The sequence below is a fragment of the Myripristis murdjan genome, chromosome 24 (genome assembly GCF_902150065.1).
Source record: "Myripristis murdjan chromosome 24, fMyrMur1.1, whole genome shotgun sequence".
Classification (NCBI taxonomy): Eukaryota; Metazoa; Chordata; class Actinopteri; order Holocentriformes; family Holocentridae; genus Myripristis; species Myripristis murdjan.
This window is the reverse complement of record NC_044003.1, coordinates 18,681,145-18,705,411: the sequence shown is the minus strand read 5'-3', so window position 1 is coordinate 18,705,411 and position 24,267 is coordinate 18,681,145. Positions and strand designations below refer to the sequence as shown.

Below are 24,267 nucleotides of genomic sequence, written 5' to 3'. Positions count from 1 at the left end.
GCCGGGCCACTTTGCCACAACATTGCTGATCAGACAGTCAGCATTGCAGAATCTGAAATTATAAGATGAAGACTATTAAACCAATCAACTGACATCACAAGCAGTGTACAGTGTTCATTAATTGACAATATCAAAAAGTCATGTTCACCTGAACATAATGCTGTGAAAGGATTTCCTATTCACAAAACCCACCTCATGGGCACCTGAGGGGGATTTTATCTTGATGTGCATGCAGGGGAGCATGAGCCAATAAACCGGTCATTGTCTTCTGAACACATATAGTCAGGGTTTAATACATTTTTAGATTAAGCTTATAGATCTCAAGCCATTCAAACGCTGTTGAGGTGTTGACAGGTGCTGCAGCTTCAGGGCAGTGCAACTAATTACCTCTGGAAACCTGATACTTGCATAATTAATGCAAGAAGATCAGTATTTGTGAACATGGAGATTCATTCTCTCGCAATGAAGCTGCTTGGACCACTGAAACATCTATGAAACATCTATGAAATTGACTCCACCTCGGGACAGGAAAAAAACTAAATGTTCCTTGATTTGCATATATATATTTTTTTCAAGTTTGCCTTCCTGTACTTCCGATATACCTATAAAACTACAAACTTGTCCAGTTCCTGTGGGCTGTCCTGCTCTGCCACCTCTTTGTGAACGCCACCGGAACTCGTCATAACTTTCCCCAGCTGCGATTATCTTTGTTTTCACACTGAAAGTTAAGAAAAACGTCGCAGTCGGTACTAACTGCTGTTGGAAAGCATCTGACGAATATTATACTTTATTAGGAAGCAAAACGATAATCGTTTTAATCGATTTAACAGATTCAAAGTCGGCGTTTTCCGACTTTTTTTTTTTGCCCGGACGACAAAGTGGAAACCGACCAACCGGCTTTGAAATTCAAACTGTGGGATGCCTAGCTGGCTAGTTCAAACGTGCTCCTCATGATTAGTTTACTGAAACTGTTTTGCTTGTGAGTTTTCAGTCTTTCCTGGCTTTAAGGTAACATAAGAGGCTGTTGTTCACACATCTCTAAGGCTGGCATCTTCCTGTGAGTTCACTTTGGTGTCGCATTTTGCAACAGGTGGGTGTGCTTGCTGTTTTCCTAGGGCGAGGCCCGGGCTAATGCACGCAGCTCAAGGTTAATTGAAATGATTATAAAATAATATTAGCTGTGTTTCAGGTTTTCTGCGAGTGTTTGTTTTATTTTTATTTATTTATTTATTTGGGAAAATGGTATTGTGCCTGTCTCCGCCAGGAGCAGCTTATTTGACAGCAAGATAAAAGTGAGGATAACTGTGACACTGAAGCAGGTGTGGGGAAACTTAATGCAGGTTCATTGCTCAGTAAAATTTTCCTGGGTACATAAAGCTCAACATGTCCATCTTTTGCTGGTTTAGTGTTGACAAGGTTAAGAAACACCTTGAGCATACTGATACCCAGTTCACTGTTGCTGCTGAGCCTACACATGGACCGGATAGGTGGCCCTTAGCTGAACATCTCGTTGTCATCTGATAACACAATCAGCATTGGACTAAATGGACTTTAGTTTTCTTGCCAGTGTTATAGACCATGATAAGGTCAGTGTTGTACTTTTGCCAACACCATCTCATCTAGGGCTGTGCAATATATTGATATTATATTGATACCGTGACATCAATGTAAATCTGGTATTCTAGGTTTGTTATGTGGCATCACTGCTGTCCTTTTTTATTTTACAGGCTGCATTACTATAAAGAGATGCTGTTTTTTGAACTTTGGTCGTTCTAGTGTATCGTATCGTATCGTAGTGTCGTTATTTGTCCATACCTCCATGGTCATCACATCCACATTGCTAACGATTGTTTATCAAAAATCTATTGTGGGTAAATATCTTAGGAATTCATCCTTACAGTGTTGTCACCTGCACTGAGGGATTTGGTAAAGATATTACAAAGATATTGCAATATTTGATTCTGTACACCATTGACAAAGTGCCTGCAGAATATGCAACCTATTTGACCGTGGCCCTGAAATGTCTTGCTGCTGTTTTTTGACTTTTGATTATCGCCTCGCTCTCTGTGTCTCACATCAGAATGAGTCTGCGGGAGATCAGCGAGAATGTGAAGCTGGCCCGAGAGTACGCCCTTCTGGGGAACTACAGCTCAGCCAGTGTTTTCTACCATGGAGTGCTCGAGCAGATCAAGAAATATGTGTACACTGTGCGCGACAGCAGCTTTCAGCAGAGGTGGCAGCAGGTAAACACGGAGCTCTTGGCGGCAGCGTCCTGTTTGCAGTGTCAAAGAGATTGACTACAGTTGCAAAAACAGAACAAAAAATATCTGGCCAAATATCACCAAGGAGTTCTGGCCTTTCTGACTTGTATCTATGTGTTTCTTTCAGCTATGGCAAGAAATTAGTGAAGAGAATAAACATGTTCAAGACATTATGTCGACCTTGGAGAGCTTCCAGCTGGACGCTGCCCCCTCTAAACCAAGTAATCACGATGATTGTGATGTGAGGCCTGTACCAGTGGAACCAAGGTATGACAGTGTTTTAATTACATGGGATTGACAGCACAGATTTGCCTCTCCGTCTCTTTGATTTTGGTTATTTTCAGAGTCTCACTGTTCACCTTTCTGGCACACACAGCTTGTGAGTGGAGCTGTATGAGCTGTTTGGGTGAGAACAACAACCCTGATGCAGTCATATGATTCAGATTAGTAGCACACTTGAGTCTTCAGTGTGAGGCTGTTTTGTTCCTGCTCTGCCCTCTGGAAGCCTGGCGAGTAAAACCCACGCTCTCTCTCTCTCAAGATTAGTTTTGCTTCATTAGTTTGTCTGGCACTGGTGCAACATTTGTCGAGCGTTATACAGTGTTGCTCCAAAGACATGGCACATCGCTGTCCCCATGTGAAAACCTGCCAAGTCCAATTTTGGTTATTTTCTTTTCTTTTCTTTTTTTTTTTATTTCACTTGCCTTGAGGTTATTCCAACCCCCACTGGACAAACTAATAAATGAATGATGGTCCATTTCAAAGAAGGGTCCTGTTCTTATTTATATGAATATGTATTAATTTTTTTTATTATTATATTTATATGAATTTATTTTATTTATTATAATAGATATGTTTTTGCAGAAATGTTGACATTTTTGATTTTTTTTTTGCCTTAAAGCATCAATATCCAACAGATTCTGCAGAGATTTCAGGCCTTTTTTTTTAATAACAAAATCATCTCCTGAAATATGGGTAACATTTGGGTAACGGGTCAAGTTTGAAATGTATGACTTGACGGTTGATTGTAGTTCTGTCTCTTGTTTTCACAGATTTTCTCCTTGTCCAGTTAGGAGACCTGCCAACCCCTATAAAGACAGCAAACCTCACAACAACCGGCTCAGTGTGGGTTTGAGGCCACAGCAGAGGCACTCGCCTCGCGGGCCCAACGGGGACAGGAGCAAAGGTCCTAAGGGCAAAGACAAGAAGGAGACCAAAGAGGCAAAGGAGGCTGCTGGCAAAGCAAAGGACGACAAGGTGAGTGATCTGTTGTTGGTCTAAGCTAGTTGGATTGTTTTTACTCATTCATCGCCATGCAGTGTCTTCGCCTCTCAATTCACCATCCAATATGAAAAGCTGGTCTTTTACAGCCTGGCTAAAGACCCTATGAAAGAATGGTCCATCCTAATATTGTTTCTAATGTCATATAGCACGACTGAGACAGAATTATTTGCATTGATGATCAGTACCCACAGTCATGCCCAGCCTGTCATTCCAGTTTTTGTTTGTTTGCCTTCCAGAACAAAGCAGATGGCCAGGAGAAAGAGGTGAAAAAGTTTGACGGGACAGGATATGACAAAGATCTTGTGGAGGCTCTGGAGAGAGATATTATATCTCAAAATCCCAACATTAAATGGTGCGTGTTTATCCGTCTGTCATTTCTGGGCTTGATGCCACGTAAGGCACAAACTGCACCAGTGATTCCAGGCTAGATTTATTTAGTTGAGGTTCAACATCAACAGAGAGAACATTGCTATTTTGTTGTACAGGGAAAAATAACAACATAAAATACAGTTCAGCATGATTGTCCATATATCATGATATAAAACAACAACAGCCGTTCTTGTGCTGCAGCAGTTACTGCAGTTGATCCTAAAACAGGCTAAGAAGTTAACAAAATGATCCTCTACTTCATAACAGCTTCAGCTGGAAACACTGGCCTCCAAACTGTGATATGGATCCTTTCTATAAAGAAATGATTCATGTTGATGTTTTGACTACACTGGCTTTTTTTTTAGTACAGCCAGGATATCCTGAAAAAGCCATTACTGTGCTGGCTGTTATCTTTCTAACAGAATGATTTGTTCTTCATTGCATCTGTCAGAAACTCTTGGATGTGTATGTTTTTTAGTCAAATGACTCTAGTAATTGTTGGCATACTGTCTGAGCGCCGGCAGTGCAGTCTTTTAAGTTTAATGTCTGATTTGAACCTGTTCCTGCAGGGACGACATCGCAGACTTGGAGGATGCAAAAAAACTCCTGAAAGAAGCAGTTGTGCTGCCGATGTGGATGCCAGCGTTTTTCAAAGGCATACGAAGACCGTGGAAGGTATTGACCGACAGCTGTTTTTGTATTATTTTTGAAATGTATCGATCAACGCTAATGCATTTAAACTGTTGTCATGTCAGGGGGTGCTCATGGTGGGACCTCCGGGCACAGGGAAGACACTGCTGGCCAAAGCGGTCGCCACTGAATGCAGAACGACATTCTTCAACGTGTCCTCGTCCACCCTCACCTCCAAGTACAGAGGGGAGTCTGAGAAGCTGGTTCGCCTCCTCTTTGAAATGGTAAAACATCAGACGTGTTGCATGGTTCCTGTGTACCGTGTTCCTGGGTCATCGTCAGTGGAATTTTGTCAGCCTCAGTTTAAAAAAAAAACAACAAAAAAACAGTAACTACTTACTCACTAAGCATAATATTTATTTTCCATTTTGTTCATGTTATGTTCACTTCTTCCACACAATAAAACAGAATAATGAACTTTAATAAGACCTCTGAACTAGAAGTGTGCTTTCAGTTTTGGTCAAGGGGAAAAATGTCAAGTTACTTCTTATGTAGGTGATGAAAATTAATCACTGTAGTAATGGAAAAGTCAGGGAATTTGACTTTTGACTTAAAAGAGTGAGAGCCTTGACTGTAGGAGTAAGGCAGATGGTGGGGAGGAAATGTGAAAAGTCTTCAGCTCTAGCACAAAATAGCCTGGTTGTCAGTCATATTTTCTTTCACTAATTAACACGTCGTATTGGACACCAAATGAAGAATTGTGGTTTTGGGGTCTCGGAAATATTGAGGTTTGAAGATATGTTTTGAATCAGGCATGTACCTTTTGTCATGTTATTCCCCTCTTGTATTGCGCCTTACTTCTGTCTGCGACACTGCAAAAAAACAAAGAACAAAAAACAAAACAAACAAACAACAACAACAACTTAAAATTCTGTTTACTCTGCCAGTGGAATAAGGAAATTTAACTAATTTCCAGTGAAGATTCCAGTGGTACAATTTTTTGTAAAGTGTCTGTATCTTTATACAAGGCACAATACTCCATATTTAATAGTGTTTTTTGCAGTGTGCCCAATAGAACAGAACTATAAAAACCTAAGACAGTCTGGTTGAGGTTTCTCGTGCGCTCAGTAATTGTGTTGGTCGTTGTACAGGCACGTTTTTACGCTCCCACCACAATCTTCATCGACGAGATCGACTCCATGTGCAGCCGCAGAGGGACTTCAGAGGAGCACGAGGCCAGCCGCAGAGTCAAGGCAGAGCTACTGGTGCAGATGGATGGTATAACTATTTTTGCGTATAATAAATTACATTTTTTTTTCATATAGTAATTCCAAAATTAGTCTTATGCACAGTTGAATATAGTAATGTAGGTCCTAAATTCAGTTTTAGAGGTCTGAAAGGAGAATTGCAGTCTAATTTTGATTCACCACCTTGCATCTACACATTGCTCACTTATTTTTAGATTTAGATATGTGCTATTTCAATATATCTTTCCCCATTTCCTCTTTTTTAATGTCATTTTAAATGTAAAAAGCATTCATTGCCAAATCTAGATTGAATTGCATCCACTAACAATTTAAAAAAGGCAGCTTTTTTCTGTGGTGGATTTCCTTTTCTCTCTAATTTTCAAGTCTGTGGAAGAAGTTTGTCATTGCCAGACAAAATGAATGGCAGCGAAAGGCTTCAGCAGAAGGTAGAAAAATTAAGTCTGACATGTAAAACTACAGAAGACAATGCGAACACCACAAGAATTATGGAAATGGAATATGTAAGCTCAAAGATTAGCCCAAACTAAAAAAAAACAAAAAAAACAAAAAGGAAATGTCTTAAAAGAATGTTGGTTTCTTTGGGCAGCAGTTTTCCAGTCACGCAGTCCAACTTGCTCAGGGTCTACAGCTGTTTTCTTCCACATTCATTCAGCTGTGAAGTCTTATGTTATTCTAAGTGGAATGAAATTCATTTTTAAAGAATTATAACTTGATCAAACTTGGTCATTTGACAGCAATACTTCTCCTAAGCAGATCCTTATTTTCTACTTGCTCTGTTATCTAAAGCAACACCAGGTATGTGATTGAAGCAATTTTTTTAGTTTTGTTTTTTAAAAATTTTGATAGTAGTTTGTGTCGCTTCTGTGTAGGTGTCGGCGGAGCATCAGAGAACGATGACCCCTCAAAGATGGTGATGGTCCTGGCTGCCACCAACTTCCCGTGGGACATTGACGAGGCTCTGAGGAGACGCCTGGAGAAGAGGATCTACATCCCTCTGCCCTCAAGTACATCATTTTTTCAGTTGCATTGTATCGCAGTGTGGCCTCAAATGTAATTATGAAAAAGTTGTTGATGGCTCATCGGCCAAAGGCACAGTAGACTGTAATCTGACCTCTATCAAAGCTGAAAAATAATCCAACATGCTGATATACCCAAAGACTGCATTCTGGTCTCCTTGATTTTAAATTAAACTTACCCTGAGGATCTGTAATCAGGCTTCTGTCTCACAGTGTCACAGGTATGTCTAAAAAAAGTGTCTTATTTCACAGACATTAGAAAATTGATTCAAGTGTGGCCATCCGCAGTGTGTTCCTGTGAAAATGTGCCTTAGGATGTACTATCTGCCATGCTCTGTGGATTGAAAAGTGATTTTCCTGGTGGACTCAGTTTTGTGTGTGTGTGTGTGTGTGTGTGTGTGTGTGTGTGTGTGTGTTTACAGCTAAGGGCAGAGTGGAGCTGCTGAGGATCAACCTGAAGGAGCTGGAGCTGGCCAGCGACGTGGACATGGCCAAGATAGCAGAGCAGATGGAGGGCTACTCTGGAGCCGACATCACCAACGTCTGCAGGTGACACTCTCTAACCAGTTTTGACTGTCCTGACATTAGCTACTTTTGAAGGCATTCTTAATGGTCAGGAGACAGTCACACACACTGTGATGTTCCAAGTCATAACCCCTCATTTTACCTTTTACCCTACCCTAGATCACCGCGTAATGGAGAAAAAACAAAATTAAATCAGGCAACAACTTAAAAAAAAAAAAAATCTGTTTTCTGTACAAGTGCTTCCTGGACAAGAAAGATCCTCTGCTTTGTCCACCAGCAGTGCAGCTACTTCTTGATTTTGCTGTGGAAGAAATTCTTTGAAAAAATGCAAGCCCACGATAAAGAGATGTTAGAGGTGAAATACTTGCATTTGGGAAAGTTGTATTTGAATAGACTTTTAATGTGAATTAATTTTTTTCCCTTATATTTTGATACGCCAGATTCTAGAGTTCGATGGGTTTTCTGTAGTAAATAGGTGATAATCCATACCCTGTTGCCATACTCAAGATGAATTGTCAAAAAAATCTGTCAGTGTTACTAAAACTGGACTCTGAATAAGTTTCCCTCCCTCACCTATAACAACTGGGAAGCAGAAGTCGTATGTATCATATTCAGTAGCAGTTGAAACTCTACCTCTGTGTATCTATAGGGACGCCTCTCTCATGGCCATGAGGCGAAGAATCGAGGGCCTCACACCCGAGGAGATCCGCAACATTTCCCGCGATGAGATGCACATGCCCACCACCATGGAGGACTTCGAGTCAGCTCTGAAGAAAGTGTCCAAGTCTGTGTCTGCAGCCGACCTGGAGAAGTACGAGAAGTGGATTGAAGAGTTTGGGTCGTGCTGAACAAGCCGGACAGCTGTGTTGTCTGTCTGTGTGTGTGAGTGGAAGTGCGAACCTGAGAAGTCTGGATAATGATCATTTTTATCTGCGTTTTATTCTGCGTCTTAACTCTTCACTTCTTTCGTAAATTATTGAAATATCAGGTTATATGTAATGCTTTACCTTAAGCAGGTTTATTACAACAGTTATATTTGTGCACCTCTTTGCCTTATTGTGCATTATGTCTTACATTCCAGTAGAATAACCTGTTTGTTTTTTCCAACTGGTGTCCATGTATTCCTGTATTGTACAGTGCAGATACAGTACTGACATTTCCTTTTACATTTTACAGTGAACCCTGAGGCATGAATAATGGTAAAGAAAAAAAAATAAAATCAATTGTAACTGGAAATTGGAAAATTATAACAGGGGACACAAAGCACATTGAGAACTGACAGATTTATTATAAGTTTATTTACTTTACAGATGTTTGTATGAGTGTCATAAAAGTGTCATAAAAGTAGCTTGTACTGTTGTCTCCAGTTGTGCAAACACTGGGCTAATGTTTGATCCATGTTACGCCTCCTGACTTGTTTTTTTGCACTTGATTTTATTTGGAATTGTGGGACGATGTGGTTCTTTCTATGTTTTGTAGATGCAAATTTATAACATCACGACACTAACAAGGAATTGCAATGAATCAAACCACTATCAATATCTTAATAAAGTCTTAAATTGACATCAAGACCTTGGAGCATTTTCTTACTTGGGAGACAAGAAGTGAAGCTGACCAGCTGCCACTGAGCCAAAGATGGCAGTGGGATGGGTATCCAACTACTTTATTAAGTAGTCATTATTTAATTTAATTTTTATTCATTCATAATTGACAAACACTCAAGTCCACGTGGGTTGTGTTCAGTTTGTTTTTGGATCATTTATCAGTAACCAAAATAAATTACATCATATGATATTTCTCAGACTTGACTGCATCATTTTTCACAAAAATATGGTAGTTATACAAGATCCACATTCCTCAGTATTTGGTGTGTGTCTGCCATCTACCATCAAGGGTGATATTTGGTGCTGTTTGGCCCATGATGAACATTTCGATTTTCTCCTGGTAAGCCTGCAGTTTTCCAGTCACTTGGGCGTACGTGATTCTGTTGTATTTGTTTATCAAATGCAGCTGTTGCTCTGTCTTAAATGGGTGTCACTTTCATATGTTGGCAGTGCATGGTACTGCCCCTTTAAAATGCTCAGTTCAGCTGTTTCGGACGCTTCATTAAACTCTTAACATCATTAGGACCAGTGGAGAGATGTTTTTCTACAATCAGTTGTTTAAAGTTGAAGCACTAGCAGTGCCACAATGAGGACTACATAATAAATTTGACAATATCTCAAGCTGCTAAAAGACCAAAACAATTCACTCTGTGTAAAACACACGTCTTCAAATCAGAATCAAAAGTTAAAAAAAAAAAAAAAAAAAAATGAGAGTAATATACCAAATGGTGCACCACTCATGTTATGTCAATTTGGCACTCAATGATGTACAAAGTTTGATTTTTATCAGTTCTGAATAATGTGTTCTTATTATCTGAGTGTGTTCATTTTTAATAAATAATAATGATTAACAGTTTGTGATAGCAGGCCCAACTCAGACTTTGGGACGCCGCTGCAGATCAGAATATGTGCTTGTTTGGTCATTTCAGAGTGCTGAAAGCTCGGGCCAGCCGGGGCTAACTTGAGGGTCAACGAGTGGTTTTGCATTCCATTACATGGTTTCAATCAACAGACCATAAAAAATATTTTCACAGTCATAAGGAAAGCATTTAATCAGCAAGGTTTTGGAACCACAGACAGTCCAGATGTAACACAAAAGTCTTGAAGCAGAATAGCATACAACAAAAAATAAACCTGGCATGGATCTTGTCTGACACACTCAAAACAAAACAAGAATGAAACATTCCTTTATATTATTTTTATTATTTTTTTTTTTGCTATTTTGTTCTTCTGTGACACTTTTGATTCATGCCTGACATCTTCACTGTTTATTTGCTTTTGTTTACAAAAGAACTGCAACTATTTCAAAAAGTGCTGCACTCAGTTTGTCATATTCATGATTTGAGATGGATGCCGATGCAACTTGAGCTGTTTGTCATCATGCAGTTTCCGGGTCTGTAATTCACTGAGGCAACAGCAAAGTGCATTCATCAGCGTAGACTAAACATGCACCGTTTGCTAATGCATTGAGTCATGCATTACGCAGCACAACTGAACCCCTTATAGACAATATCATGCTTCTGCCAACACTGGAGCCTCACCTTGAGAATCGCAAAGCTGTCTGGAGTCAAACCTCTACTGTTGAGGCAAATGAGCCAGTGCATGTTTACTACCCTCACCATTTTCTTGCACCTAATTGTGGAAGAAAATTTGAAAAAAATAATAAAACCCACAGACTTTTCCCATGTTATATATATATATATATATATATATATATATGTACATGCTGAACACAGCAGTGCTTGTCTCATCTGCTGTTAGGGCATATTTTCCCTGCACACTCCTTACTACTGACAGCTTGTAATATTGGAAACCTGGGAATTTATCTCTATTGCTGCATTCATTCTTAGTCCCTTTGGTTAAAAATGTCAGCTGAATGTTTTAACACAAAATGACAGATTTAGTGTTTAGGATAAATGACCTGTGCATACCCGAAAAAAAAAATAAACATTCCGCACACAAAAAATGATAACCACACAACTGATTTAAGTTAAAACAGGCATTTCCAAAGAGCAGCAGGCGCTAAATTGACAAGGTGCAACACCGCGAAGCATATTATGAGATAAATGACATCACATCATGGCCTTGTGTGCCATGTTCATCTTATGCATTCCAGTATCTACAAATGTGTATGCATACAGCCAAACAGAAAGGCCAAACTGTCATTTACAGAAAAAAAAACAACATAATGAGGCTCTACAAGTTGAAGCACCACCTGACGTCGGAGCGAGTTCAGGATGGTTGTCCGGCTCTCAACTCATGAGGGGATATACAAAAGTCCGTGCAGGTCTGGAGTCCAGTATTCACACAGAAATGCAACGTGAAGAGCAGATTCACATTCCATTTACAATAATTTACACATTCAACTTACGGTCATGTCTTCTGGACATGTTTAAAACATCTACTATTTTAGTGCAGGGTTTCTTCTATACAGCATGTGAAAGTCATATCAATTGTTTCTTATCTGTCTATAGTGCATAAAGACAACATGGACATCCTCATTTACATTCTCCAATCATGTTGATAGAAAATGACAACAGAACAGGCCCATGTAAAATATTTCATAATCACTATTTAGTGATAAAGTCACACTTTCCAATAGAGTAGTCAACTGAGGCACTGTGAGGTAAGACAATCAAAATGCGAACCTTAGCAGTGGACCTCGAAAGGTTTTTTTTTGTCAGTAGTGACACTTAAAAGATTCAAAATTTCAAATGGATTCAAATAAGTTATAAAGGAAAGCAATCTGAAATAACATTATCCATCATGTGACTGGTGCATAACTGCTACATATAGAAAGATTGATTTCAGTGAACATATTGACTCTAAGTGCCTGGATCCAGCCCCTTACTTGCTCATTTTCATTTTTTGTTCATATTCACTTCATTTCCTCTTGGTGACTGCCTTCCTCAGCCAAAACCTTTTCTTGGTCGTTCTGTGTTAAGTAGCGAATAAATCAGAATGTCGTAACTTTCTTCTTTCATTTTTTTTGCTGGCACGAATCTAAAAAAGAGAAACGAGCAAAACTACTGTGGCATAACACAAATACAACATGCCGCTAATCGAGAAATTGCAATCTAAGGATGCTTGCTATACATGAGATTGGCTTCTTGTTTACTTACACTGCATTTAAAGCTGTGATCGACATCACATGTGGCAGCACAGGCCGCTGTTGCTGTGGCATGTCACTGAAGTGGGTAACACAGAAATTCTTGCAGCAGGTTGAATAAAAACTGATGTAACTTAGTAGCGCCTAGTGATGTCACTAATTACTTTTGTTGCCCAAGCACAGCTGCAAAGAGTAAGGTGTCATCTGCAGATGCTGTGTTTGTACTCTGGGTGCAGGGAAACACATTCAATCCATCGACAGATTTCTTTGTCACCTGTGTTTGCTGGTTAATCACATGACCATTTAACTTTGACGGATCCATAAGGACCGTAACTGTTACCATTGGGCCGTCTTTCCAGAATACATTAATATCCTAACCTTCAGCCTGGATTGTCCCTGACTGATCCCATGACTGTTGCTTTAGTCATTCACAGGAACATTTACATGCAGGCAAATAATATCGAACCAACAACTTGCCAAGTGCAGTCAGACAGCTTGACGCCTGTAAACTCGCACCACCTTGTTTCCCCTGAACTGCAAAATTCAAAAGGAAATGTAGTTCAAGAGCAAATGTGAGTGAAGACAAAAATAAACAGTTCACACGTCTGGATAGAGGCCAGAGGAGAGCCGTGCCAGCTCCAAAACTGTAATCATGGCTAATGAATGAGTATGGACAATCTGAAAGTAAGAGAGCTGGATCCAGCCACCCAATCAGTCCTCGTTCAAGGCCTCTTCTCCTCCTCTTCTGCCTCTACTTCCATGCTGTCCAGCAGAGTGTGCTTCTCGTCCTCCGGCAGGAGGGTGATGGGGTTTACATGGAAAATGTGCCTGCAAAAAACAATGAAGAGCTGTTTCTTTTCTTTATGTTCAGGTGACAGGAAGGGGCATTTGTGAAATCATGTAGGAAATATCAAACACCTAAAAAATAAAAAAAATCCACATCCTAAGAGCATTTACCGCATGAACCTTTTCCCACCATTCGACAGTGAAGCCATTGCCCCTTCAGTCGACATCGTGTGTGAGCTAGCCCAAGTTATAAATAAACTCACTTGTTCACTTGTTCACATGCCGGGAAGAACATGTCCAAGATCTTGACGATGACCGCTGAGCCAACGACGCCGATCACCACCACCCACATGACCAGGAAGAAGAGAGGCAGGGACTCGGAGCAGAAGCGCCTCAGCCGTTCCCTCACCTCCTCCATCCAGCGGCACATGGCCTGAGGAGAGGAGAGGGACATGAGGACACTCTGCCACCACACTTCAATCTGCACTTCAAATGTTAGGGCACAGAGCACATCATGTTTTTCTCCCACCATTGTGCTTTATTAATTAAAACATTTCCATCAGTCCTGATTCTAAACACAAAACATCTTGTAACAGATTCAACTGTAGTTTAAAAAAAATGCAACTTAATGTGTATAAAATATGAATGAAAATGTAGAATAATTATTTTGCCAGAAAAAAATATTCATGGCAGATTAACTGTTTTTGTTTAAGATCCTTTGGCAAAGTAAGGAGAAAAAAAAAGTTAATTTTTGACACTGGTATTGATTAACTTCATAAAAGATATATCTTTAACTGATGTAATAACTATTTTATTTAAAGAGGTGACAAATAATGCGATGCCTCAAACGATTACATTCGTATTACACTACTATATTACAATGACCTCACTCAATAAAAATGTTACACCTCTCATGCAGTCCAGCAATTAATTACAATAATAGGCGTTTTGACTTTACCTAAACAAATTAAAGACACATTTTTATCACATTTATTAAATTATTATTGTTGCAATTATTGCATTATCAGTTGCTGCAAGGCACACCACATTGAAATGTTTTCTGGCTAACAAAAGTAAAATTTGACAGCCTGGCGTGAAATAGTTATACAAAATACACTGAATCTTCCTTGTGAGTTTTTCTTCTGAATGCCCTGTATTTATGAAAGTTATCAAAATGGTCTCAGTTACAACTGCATCCAGTGTCACACTTCCTTACCGAGTACGAAGACATCGATTCTTTGAAAGGAATCTCAGTTTGAATCTGATCTGACTGGCCGGGCTCTTTATCCTCGTCGTCTTCATCCCTGACATCATACAGCAGGTCAGGGTCCATGCGTAGGGGAGTCTCTGGGAGCTTCCCCGGGGCTGCAATCTCCTCCTGGGTGGTCTCGGCGTGTTTCAGCGGGTACTGGCTGGTAGTCTGGGACATCACCTGGTCCTCAGCTTTAACAAGTGCAGCAGAAATCAGAATGGTGTTACTGTGTGATGCCATCTGATTCAACATGACACTGAGACCCAGGGTGACTGACAATAAACACAATCAGAATACAGAATAAGCTCAAATCAATAAATTCAAGCAGCCAGAATACATAAAATGTACATAAATGTAAATAAATAGCATTGCTGAAACATGATCCATATGAATAAACTAGGCTGCAATTCTACAGTAGAAAAAGGAAACGTTATACTGTGAAGAAAAAATATAAAGGCCAAAGAGCTTCATGTAAAACACACAGCAATTTTAACTGCTGAGCATGTCTAGGACAGGCTAATAAACATGGTCTGATGCTGAAATCATGACCTACATGTTTATAATACTGGAGAATTGTCAATAAAAACAGAAGCCTGCTGGCAAAGTACTGCTGAGTGTGAAAAAGCACCTCATGTTCTTACCTTTTTTTGGATTTGGTGGGTCTGTGATGACCACATCCTCCTCCCTGGGAATCCTGAATATCTCACTGTGTCCTATGGGGTAGATGTTGGTGTACTGAGCAAGCTTCTGGAAACTGGGGCTCATCAGGATTTTCACCTCACACATATCTGGCTGTTGGACCTAAACAACACAAAGCCAAAGTCGACATGTCTTCAGGGTACTGGGTTTGAAGATAACTTGAAGACTTCATGCATACATGCAGAAGGAGGTTTTTGGCAAAAATTAACACACAGAAATAATATGTACTTTGTTTCTTTGCAGTGATTACTATAACCAAAATTGAACAGTCACACATGAGACTGGCACTGTCTTCACTGGAAGCTGTGTGTGCCAAAAGATTGTGACACTTTTTGATTTAGACACACTCTTAAACTTTAAACAGGACGAAATAAAAATGAAGATCAGCCGCTTCATGAAAAGATCTTAAAAAAAAAAAAAAAAAAAAAAAAAAAAAATCACATCTCAGTCATCGTCACTAGTATTTTCAACCATGTGTTTACCTCTTTGCCCTCCATTTCTATGACTTCGCTGAACACCTGCAGAGCCACAACCTCCTCCGAGTCGCTGTACAGCCGGTTCTGGTTCACCATCACCCGGGTGACAGTGGAGACCAAGTCCCCGGACTCAAACTCACTGCTTCCATTGGTGCTGTCCACTGAGAAAACACACATAATATCATAACATAAACATAATCATAGGAGAGGATGGATTAAAACAAAAAACAAAAAACAAAAAAAACACATAATTATTCTCCAGCCATTTACACTTAAGGGATTCACCTGATATTGATTCTTAAAGTGTGTCAGTCAATTGAATAAGCTCTGATTCCTCTATCAATGACATTTTATACAGTACATAGTGAAAAGAACGAGAGTGAGAGTCAGTATGCCCTGGCAATCGATGCAGCAAAAATATTTTGGGAAAATTGCATTTCATGCATAGATGCTGTTAATATAAATATATGGCCATCTCTCCCTCTCTCCTCCTCAAGATAAAACGGTGACCATGCAAAAGAGACACATCCTGACTGAGAGAATAAACTATAACTAAAACCTTCTCAGCTATTATGAGTTGAAAAGGTGTTAGTGCTGCAAACTTCCTGCAAAGGAAACTCACACAGCAATGCCTGGCAGTTTAACCTCGTCACCCCTGACAGCTCCACCGGGATGTCATTGACCAGCACCTGCTCTTCATCCACTGATATGTTCAGATTGATCTGGAAAGTGATCGAAAAATAAAAGCATGACGGTTCTGTTGATTGGTCGCATGTCATAATAAATAAACCCCTATCTTAGGGCGTCTAATGCGCAGTAAGCTGGCTTGCATTTACCTGTAAGTTGTTAGATTCCTGCAACTGTGTATCCGTCAAGGTGCCTGCTGTCACATTAATCAAAATGTTCTCCTGTGGAAAACCAGCGGTAAAAAGAGTAACTTGACTGTCATACATGATTAATGGATGCAAGTCGGTGTTGTTACTGACGCAGGAGGGGGGGCTCAGGTATCGGTTGCTAACGTAATGCTAGCATCATTATCAACAAAAGCAGGTGTAGTCGCTTTAAAAACTTGCTGTTAATGGCATGTGCTGGCTTGGTTCTTACCGTGTTCAGCTGCTTGGACGACGACTCAGTGTAAATGACTGAGGCGAGCAGCAGAAAGACGGTGTATACTGTCGGGTGTGACATCTTGGCTCCGCGGTGGCTGTGTTGCGCTGTTAGCTTAGCGGACGGCTAACAAAACACCGAGCGAGACGTCCCGGCTGCGCGTTGAGTTCTCGCGAGATCGGGAACGTCAGCATGGCGGTGCTCCTTGAAACGACGTTGGGCGATATTGTAATTGATTTATTCACAGAAGAAAGGCCTAAAAGTAAGAAAACACACCTGTTCACTCACTGCGGCAGTTTTTATAATGAACACCACTTTATTGTCATCTAATTGACCCTACTGTCAGTGTATATCCAGCTCAGTTGGAGAATAAAGAGAAGCTAGCTGTTAGCATGTTTGCTTTTAACGTTAGCGGAAAACTTAACAAAGCTGGGTTAAATCAACCAACATTCAAACAATTTACGTTGAGCTCTTTATCGCTTTGTATTCCTAGAAGAATGATAAGTGTCTTAATAATTGTTTAAAATGTGACAATCTAACGTTACTTGCTTTACCTCTGTGTTGTGCTTTTTTGCTGTTGCAGCTTGCCTGAACTTTCTGAAATTATGCAAAATAAAATACTACAACTACTGCCTGGTCCACAATGTACAGGTAAAATAGTAATGGTCCCTTGCATGTTTATTTTTTATTTTATTTTAACCTAGGTTATCTTGCAGTTCTGTGAAGTCGAGCTATGCAACAAAAATTCTAGTACCTTACGCCGACTCACCTGTAGGGGGCAACATAACAACATATCAAGTACAGACAGCTTGGTGCACATCTTTTATGCCTAAATTACTGTCAGATTCTTGGGCAAGGTGTGTGTATGGCCTGTCACTTAGTGCTGGGAACTCAAAGCAGATTTGAACTATTATTCTTAAAAGATGATTCAGACAGAGGAATTTATTATTTGTTGACTAAATTTCATTAATGAATTGCCAGGTGCCGTTTTTGGTGTCAGGACAGTTGATTTAGAGGTTAGAATTTGGCCACAATGTAAATTTCGGGTGTTTGTGTTCAAGCTGTGGTGAAGATACTGTTTTGAAAGCACTGTGGCAACGTGTTTGCCTCTTCTCTCCAGAGAGATTTCATTATGCAGACTGGAGATCCATCTGGGACGGGTCGTGGTGGAGACTCCATCTTCAGGTCAGACATCTTCATCGGCACTATGCACATTTTCCCCATTTCATGCCATTGTTGTGAGCTGATGGGTATGATGGATTTCCTCTCTTATGTGTCATTAGCAAACTGTATGGCGATCAGGCCCGATTTTTTGATGCAGAGAAGGTGCCACGCATCAAACACAAAAAGAAGGGGATGGTGTCCATGGTGAACAATGGAAGCGACCAGTTTGGTTCTCAGGTGATTAAAGTGAAGGTTCACACCAGTGTTCCTAAACTAAAAATGTTATAGATCAGAAGCTACATTTTTAACAGAGGGTGCAAGTTCAGAAAAAATGTCTCCCTTTTTGCAATGTAGGATCGAGTTTTTCGTTCAGCCAATTTAAAGATCACAAATTTAATATTGAAGATCAATTGGAGCAATTTGATGATTTTGATTGTTTTTTTTTTTTTTTTTTTTTACAGATTATTATTATTAATATTAATATTAATATTAATATTAATATTATTATTATTTTAGTTAAACCTTATCTGCAAACCAAATTTCCCTCCCTCAAGATAGTAAAGCATTGAATTTGTTTCCATCCCCTGTGAGGAGACTATGGCGAACTTTGATATGCTGAAATCCACTCTTTTTTTTTTTCTTACCAATAGTTCCTTATCACCATGGCCGAGAACCTGGACTACTTAGATGGGGTCCATACTGTGTTCGGGGAAGTCACAGAGGGCATGGATGTCTTGGCCAAGATCAATGAGACTTTTGTTGATAAGGATTTTGTCCCATTTCAAGATATCAGGTGAATTATTTTAAAATAAGCAATATAGGCTGTGTGCACCAAAGATAAAAATGCATGTTCACCCACGGTGCAGTTTGTCAGTGGATCAGTGCTGTTATAGTCCTGTAAAGACCAGTAGTTAGTGCATGGTACCAGTGCAGTGACAGCATAATATCATTTTGCTGCAGGATAAACCACACGGTGATCCTGGACGACCCGTTCGATGACCCTCCTAACCTGCCGGTGCCTGATCGTTCCCCTGAGCCCACCAAAGAACAGTTAGATGTGAGTGGCCTTCACTGAGCTGTTCAAACCAAAGCGCAACAGGAAAGCTGTTGGTGATGTGTGTCAGGCACATGATCACGAAACTCAATGATCAGTTGCCACTTTGAATGTCAAACTGTGCATGTGCAGTGACATTCATCTTGGTTCTTCAGAAAACATCCCTGGATAAATAATGTTCAAAAACTGAAATCTTTGAAAATAATGACAATATATCCTGCTGAATAACTGTGTTGTTTGTGCCACGGGTGTGCAGAGTGGCCGAATCGGAGCCGATGAAGTCATAGACGATACAGAGGGTAAAGGGGCTGAGGAGCTGGAGGAGATGCTGAAGGAGAAGGAGGCCAAGACTCAGGCCATTCTGCTGGAGATGGTGAGAAACATCTGCTCTGATCCTACAGAGTCCTATAAAGGATACTGCCTGTAAAAAAGGAGGCTTTTCATAAATTGTGTGTGTTTTCATTTCTCCAGGTTGGTGACCTCCCTGATGCAGACGTGAAGCCTCCAGAGAATGTGTTGTTTGTCTGTAAACTGAATCCAGTCACCGCAGATGAGGATCTGGAAATCATCTTTTCACGCTTTGGGCCCATAAAATGGTAAAGCCTCTGAGGATTAACAGGCAAAAAAGCTGCAATACTTTTATTAAACATTTAAATTAATAAATATTTTAGGCATGTTTTCTATGTGGAATCTATTAACGTCTTGCTTCAGCCCCGTGAAATCGTTTGGCCGCATCTGATCACTGAATGTTTTGCTTTTTTGTAGCTGTGAGATCATCAGAGACTGGAAAACTGGAGAGTCCCTCTGTTATGCCTTTATTGAGTTTGAAAAGGTGAGACTTACATTTGTCTGTGTGTGCTTGTGTGTGATACTTGTTTCTGTCTGTACAGCATGAATGTTTTGCTTAGTTGTAACTCATATAGTAACATCTATCTCAATAGTGTGTATGTATAGCTGAAAATTTAGTATTTTCTTATATCAGTGAGTATTTTTTTATATCAGTGACTAGCTCAGATGAAGAGCTATTTTCTTTGCAGAGTTATTAAGTGATAACAGTGTAGTTTAAAACCTCAACGAAAAGAGGACCTAGGTGTTTGTCAGTATAGTTGCTTACTTTCATGGTGGATTAATATAATCCAGTTTTAACTTGTATGTGAAAACAACAGACCTCATGAACATAATGTTTGTTTGTTTTTAAGCTGGTCAGGGTTAGTACAGGGTTCCTACACTGTCTGGAAAAGCATGGGATATGATTTTGACCATTTCCAGGTCTGGATAAGTATTTCTAAAAAGTGTAAATCAGAAATTGCAATAATAAACTAATCATACAGCATATTTTGATTTTGTTCGCATATGGAGAAACCAGCTGATTGTCTTCCATTGAGTGGGCGGGGCTAAGTGATTCAAACACCCGTGCATATTATGGTGAGCAAATAAACGGTGACACCCAGTGTCTTGCCATTTTATTTGCTGAACCCACCGATGGCGAGCGATGAAGCGTTATGACTCGTCGTTACCCGTTCAGCGCCGAGGGTGACTTGAATCGGTCACCCTCGACACTGAGTGAATTAAACAGTTGGCAGTAGCATAGATACAGAATATAACATGTAACAGCTGGAGTACTAACATGGATGATAAACATGTCACTGTCAGTAGTATGATATCTTGTACATAGTCTGAACCAAAAAACAAACAAACAAATGAGATGTTTGGAAAAGTCTGGAATTTTGAAATGGAAAATGTGTAGTAGCCCTGGTACTAAAACTTTACAACAATAGAGGGCGCCAGATAGTCAGTTAATTTTTTCCCCCACCAGGAAGTTTTAGTTGTGTTTAGTGTGTTTTCCTTTATTTGTGAAGGATGGAAAGTTTGGAGATGCAAAGTTTTCATTGGACAGCAGAGATATGTAGGCCGAGAGTTTTGCCATATGAGGGGCAAGAGGGCAGATCATTTTAAGAGAGCCGCTGTCCTGTTGCATGCCGAGACCTTTTCAGATATTTTAGCAGATATTTCTCAGCATGGATTTATGTGAGTCACATTGGCAGACATTTGAATTGGACCAAGAGGGTAATTTTCCCGTCAGCTACAGAGCATCTGGGTGAAGCCTTGCTTTAGTGTGCCACGTTAAACTCATCCCTCAACACGGGGTAAATGAAGGCCTCACTTGTTGTTAGCTATTTCTTAGTTGTGGCGGATATCAAGTGAAGGGCATTTTGCAACAGGTTTGAGCTCATCCTGTTTCCTCAAAGTAGCCAGTGAGTTGCAAAATGGTTTTGGGATGGGCTTTCATCTTGAGTTTTCCTTTCTGTGATTTCCCTCTGTCTTAACACAGAGCAGATGATAATTTGAGACAGCAAAGCAAGATTCATTTTGCAGTCTAACTTGTCTAACTATTGTATAGCTTTATAGACCTTTTTTCCCACAGCTTTTAGAAACATTGCAAACATACCTAAATGACATTAAATATTAATCTGTTAAATTATTTGTCAGTTTATTATTTAATGGATTTTTCTACCCTGCTAGAAAGCACATTTGATTATGTTTGGAAAATTATTACATTATATGACAGTTATTACATTAGTTGCTGCAGGACGAGACGGCACTGTTGCTGTTGCTGTTGTTATTCCCACTAACGGATTTTCCCTCTCGCAGGAGGAAGACTGTGAAAAAGCCTACTTCAAAATGGACAATGTGCTCATAGATGATCGGCGTATTCACGTAGACTTCAGCCAGTCGGTCGCAAAGATCAAATGGAAAGGAAAAGGTTCTCATATGTTGTTTCCATTTCCATTTTCTTACTTACTGGGCTCAAAAGGTTACATTAAGCTACTGTCCCAGTGTTTTCAACTTAAATGTGATTATCCTCCTCACCTTAGGTCAACAGTGACCCAGTATTGCACGAGCTGTAAACTTAAAATATTCCTCTCTTTATTTCACAGGTGGGAAGTACAGTAAGGATGACTTCAAAGCTTACGAAAAGGAACAGGAAAACCGATCCAAGTTGGCACTCAAGGACAAAGTGAAGCCTAAACAAGAGTATCCTTGTGCTGTAGAGGAGTTCAACTTTCCAGTTTTGCTCCATAAGTTATCCACGCTGTGTCATAACACATCAGACCAGGGCTGATTTGATGTAGAACTTCTACTGAAGCGGCCATGAAAATTCCCCTTTTCATGTTACAGTTTGATTTGGCAGAGCTTTCAGGAATTACTCCCTCGACTTTCTGGGTTTTCCTCAACATTCCTGTTAGCTCCAAGTATGACTTGCTGCTAGATGAGGAAGAGGAGGCGATGAGCCATCGCCACTCCGAGAAGAAACACAAAGAAAAGAGACACCATCATCATTCAGACGATGAGAGCAGTAGGAAGTCAAAAAAATCCAAGGTATCCTCACAGTCCATCCTCCCACATCTGTGTCACTGGTTGGTTTAGTGCCAGGTTAGGCCCTCGGCCTCTGTCTGTTTCACAGTAGCTGAGTCTCATTCATGTTAAGTTGTTTACATGAAGCTTTGACACTCTGTGACGAAGTGTCTCAGCTGCTAAGAAGACCTGTGTCAAGAGAATAATCCTTTTAATCTGGGGTGTCATGCCTATAGAAAACAATCTGTCAACAGGAAGTGTGATGTAGTGTCAGCCTCTATAGCCTCCCTGCCCTGTGAGAGAGAACAGCAGTATGTAGCAATAGCTATTTCAAATACAGGGCAAAAAGAATGTAATGTTAGCAGTTGTCTTTATTGACATTTATGGTAAACACTGCATTTCCATAGCGCTATTGTAGTCCGCCAACCACGCAAAGTGCATAACACCGTTGGCCTCACATTCACCCGTTCACACACACATTCACACACTGATGGCAGAAGCTGCCGTGCAAGGTCCCCAACCTGCCCATCAGGAGCACTTGGGGAGCAAGAGAGTATCACACTCGCCATTTTAAACACAGGAATGAACGACCAAACACAAATTATTCTGAAATTATTATTAAAACATAAATCTGTATACCACGTCTCAAGGCTGAGTCCTTACCACAGCAGCCTGCGTTCGATTCCAAGGTGAGTCCTTAAATAATAAAGCAGAAATGCCAGAAATGCTCCTCTTTAAAACCAAATGTTGCATCACAGTATCACAGTAATAGATAATCTTCAACAGCTTCGTTATCTTCCATGTCTACTGACCTGTTGTTGTCGGTCACACTTTTTTCCAGACAGTTTGCTGTTCTCGGGCTGCAGTGGGAATGCAAACACACACGAACTTGGGGTGCTCACTTTGCGCTCACGGCTCTTCCAAACTGGCCCTCAAAATCTTTTGCTGGCAAAATGGCAGAAATTCACCAATAAACGTGTCTGAGTCTTGGTATAACCATGTAAACAATGTAGCCAGTGTTTGTGTGTGTTTCATGGAAGGTCATCATCTTTGTAAACACTGTTAAGACCCTACAGGTCAAATGGGTCAAGCCGTGTAGCTACAGACTTTGTCAAGGTTTCATCGTCATTCCTCCTTCGGTTCTCCCACACGTACAGGGCAGCGAGGAGAGCCGGCGGGAGAAGAAGTCGGGTCACCAGCGCTCTCGGTCTCGATCCCATTCCAGAGACAGGGAGCACAAACACAGCCGGTCCCGGGACAAACACTGGAAGGAGGGACGCGACAAAGGCCACAGCCGCAAGGACAGGAGCCGCAGCCGCTCTCCCAGGAAGTCCAAGGACAAAGAGAGGAGTCGACACCGATGAGTGTGTGCGTCTCCTGCCTCGCTGTCACAGCCTCTCTAAGAGAGAGGAGGCAACAGAAACGCCACAACAGAAGTTTTCCTAGGAACTCTGAACTCCTAAACTGTATTCAACATCACCTCTCATCCACCATGAAGAGGATGCTTTGACTCTTTGAATTTTTGTCTGTTGTGTTTTTTAAATAATGGCTTATTACCTTACTACCAATAATAATAAACTAATGCACAGTTCTATCAATAAAGGCAGTTGCAGTAATTATCTTACGATAGTAACAAAAAAAAAATATTCGGTAATATTGTTTATTTCTTATGAACTCAAACAAGTACCTTGTTAGCTGCTTGCTACTGGTATTCCCCCCACCCCACCCCCACCCTATTGTATGACAAGTGTCTTTATCATGAATTTACTCTTGTCTTTTGAATTCCATACACTCAGGCAAAGCCCCCTGGGTTTATATGAATTTCATTTGCCTTCCTCTGCGTCCCCCTTCACACTTTGAGCCCCTTGTTTAGCAGCAAAGGGCAAATGGAAATGTTCCATGCTTGCTAATGTTTGACCTTTGCCTGAGTCTTTTTTTTTAAAACTCAATAAATGTGGGCATGGAAAAAGATGCGTGGCGTGTGTGTCTCCGGGGCTGAGGGAATTCACTGGTGTCTCCCTCCGCCCACCTAAACCTGCAGCTGTGATCTCTCAACATCCCATTGTGCAAACACAAAGGCAGCATGTCTGTGTCTGGCCATACCTTTTAGACAAATGATAAAGAACTGTTTTAGGTGTATGGTGGTATGAGATACTACTAATCTCATCATGTCACAGCTATGACCAGGATACTGGTTCCTTCATAGCTCAGTTTAGGCAGTGACAGGGAGGCTTCACTAACAATACACAGACTTAGTAAATAAAACTGGAATAAATTTCATCTGAAGGCAGAGACAAGCAGCAATT

At 40.4% G+C, this 24,267-nt stretch overlaps 3 protein-coding genes across 3 annotated transcripts; 2 read left to right on the top strand and 1 right to left on the bottom strand.

The window, feature by feature from the left end:
- Window positions 1-668: 668 nt before the first annotated feature.
- Window positions 669-8,918, top strand: katna1 (katanin p60 (ATPase containing) subunit A 1). Its single transcript, XM_030047661.1, has 11 exons — window positions 669-1,090; window positions 2,081-2,243; window positions 2,389-2,528; window positions 3,314-3,518; window positions 3,782-3,897; window positions 4,484-4,589; window positions 4,670-4,828; window positions 5,696-5,822; window positions 6,682-6,816; window positions 7,251-7,377; window positions 8,003-8,918. Exons 2-11 carry the CDS (start codon window positions 2,082-2,084, stop codon window positions 8,199-8,201), a joined length of 1,476 nt encoding a protein of 491 aa, XP_029903521.1. The 5' UTR covers window positions 669-1,090; window position 2,081; the 3' UTR covers window positions 8,202-8,918.
- Window positions 8,919-9,988: 1,070 nt separating this feature from the next.
- ginm1 (glycoprotein integral membrane 1) lies at window positions 9,989-16,505 on the bottom strand. The gene is made up of 8 exons (XM_030047663.1): window positions 16,384-16,505; window positions 16,116-16,187; window positions 15,902-16,001; window positions 15,286-15,440; window positions 14,746-14,905; window positions 14,069-14,295; window positions 13,116-13,285; window positions 9,989-12,894 (listed from the first exon to the last, which is right to left on the bottom strand). The coding sequence occupies exons 1-8, from the start codon at window positions 16,465-16,467 to the stop codon at window positions 12,789-12,791; spliced, it is 1,074 nt and encodes a 357-aa protein (XP_029903523.1). The 5' UTR covers window positions 16,468-16,505; the 3' UTR covers window positions 9,989-12,788.
- ppil4 (peptidylprolyl isomerase (cyclophilin)-like 4) lies at window positions 16,450-23,894 on the top strand. Its single transcript, XM_030047662.1, has 13 exons — window positions 16,450-16,648; window positions 16,970-17,037; window positions 17,507-17,571; window positions 17,670-17,787; window positions 18,201-18,343; window positions 18,511-18,607; window positions 18,861-18,977; window positions 19,076-19,200; window positions 19,370-19,436; window positions 21,257-21,368; window positions 21,544-21,640; window positions 21,853-21,985; window positions 23,119-23,894. The coding sequence occupies exons 1-13, from the start codon at window positions 16,579-16,581 to the stop codon at window positions 23,323-23,325; spliced, it is 1,419 nt and encodes a 472-aa protein (XP_029903522.1). The 5' UTR covers window positions 16,450-16,578; the 3' UTR covers window positions 23,326-23,894.
- Window positions 23,895-24,267: the final 373 nt, after the last annotated feature.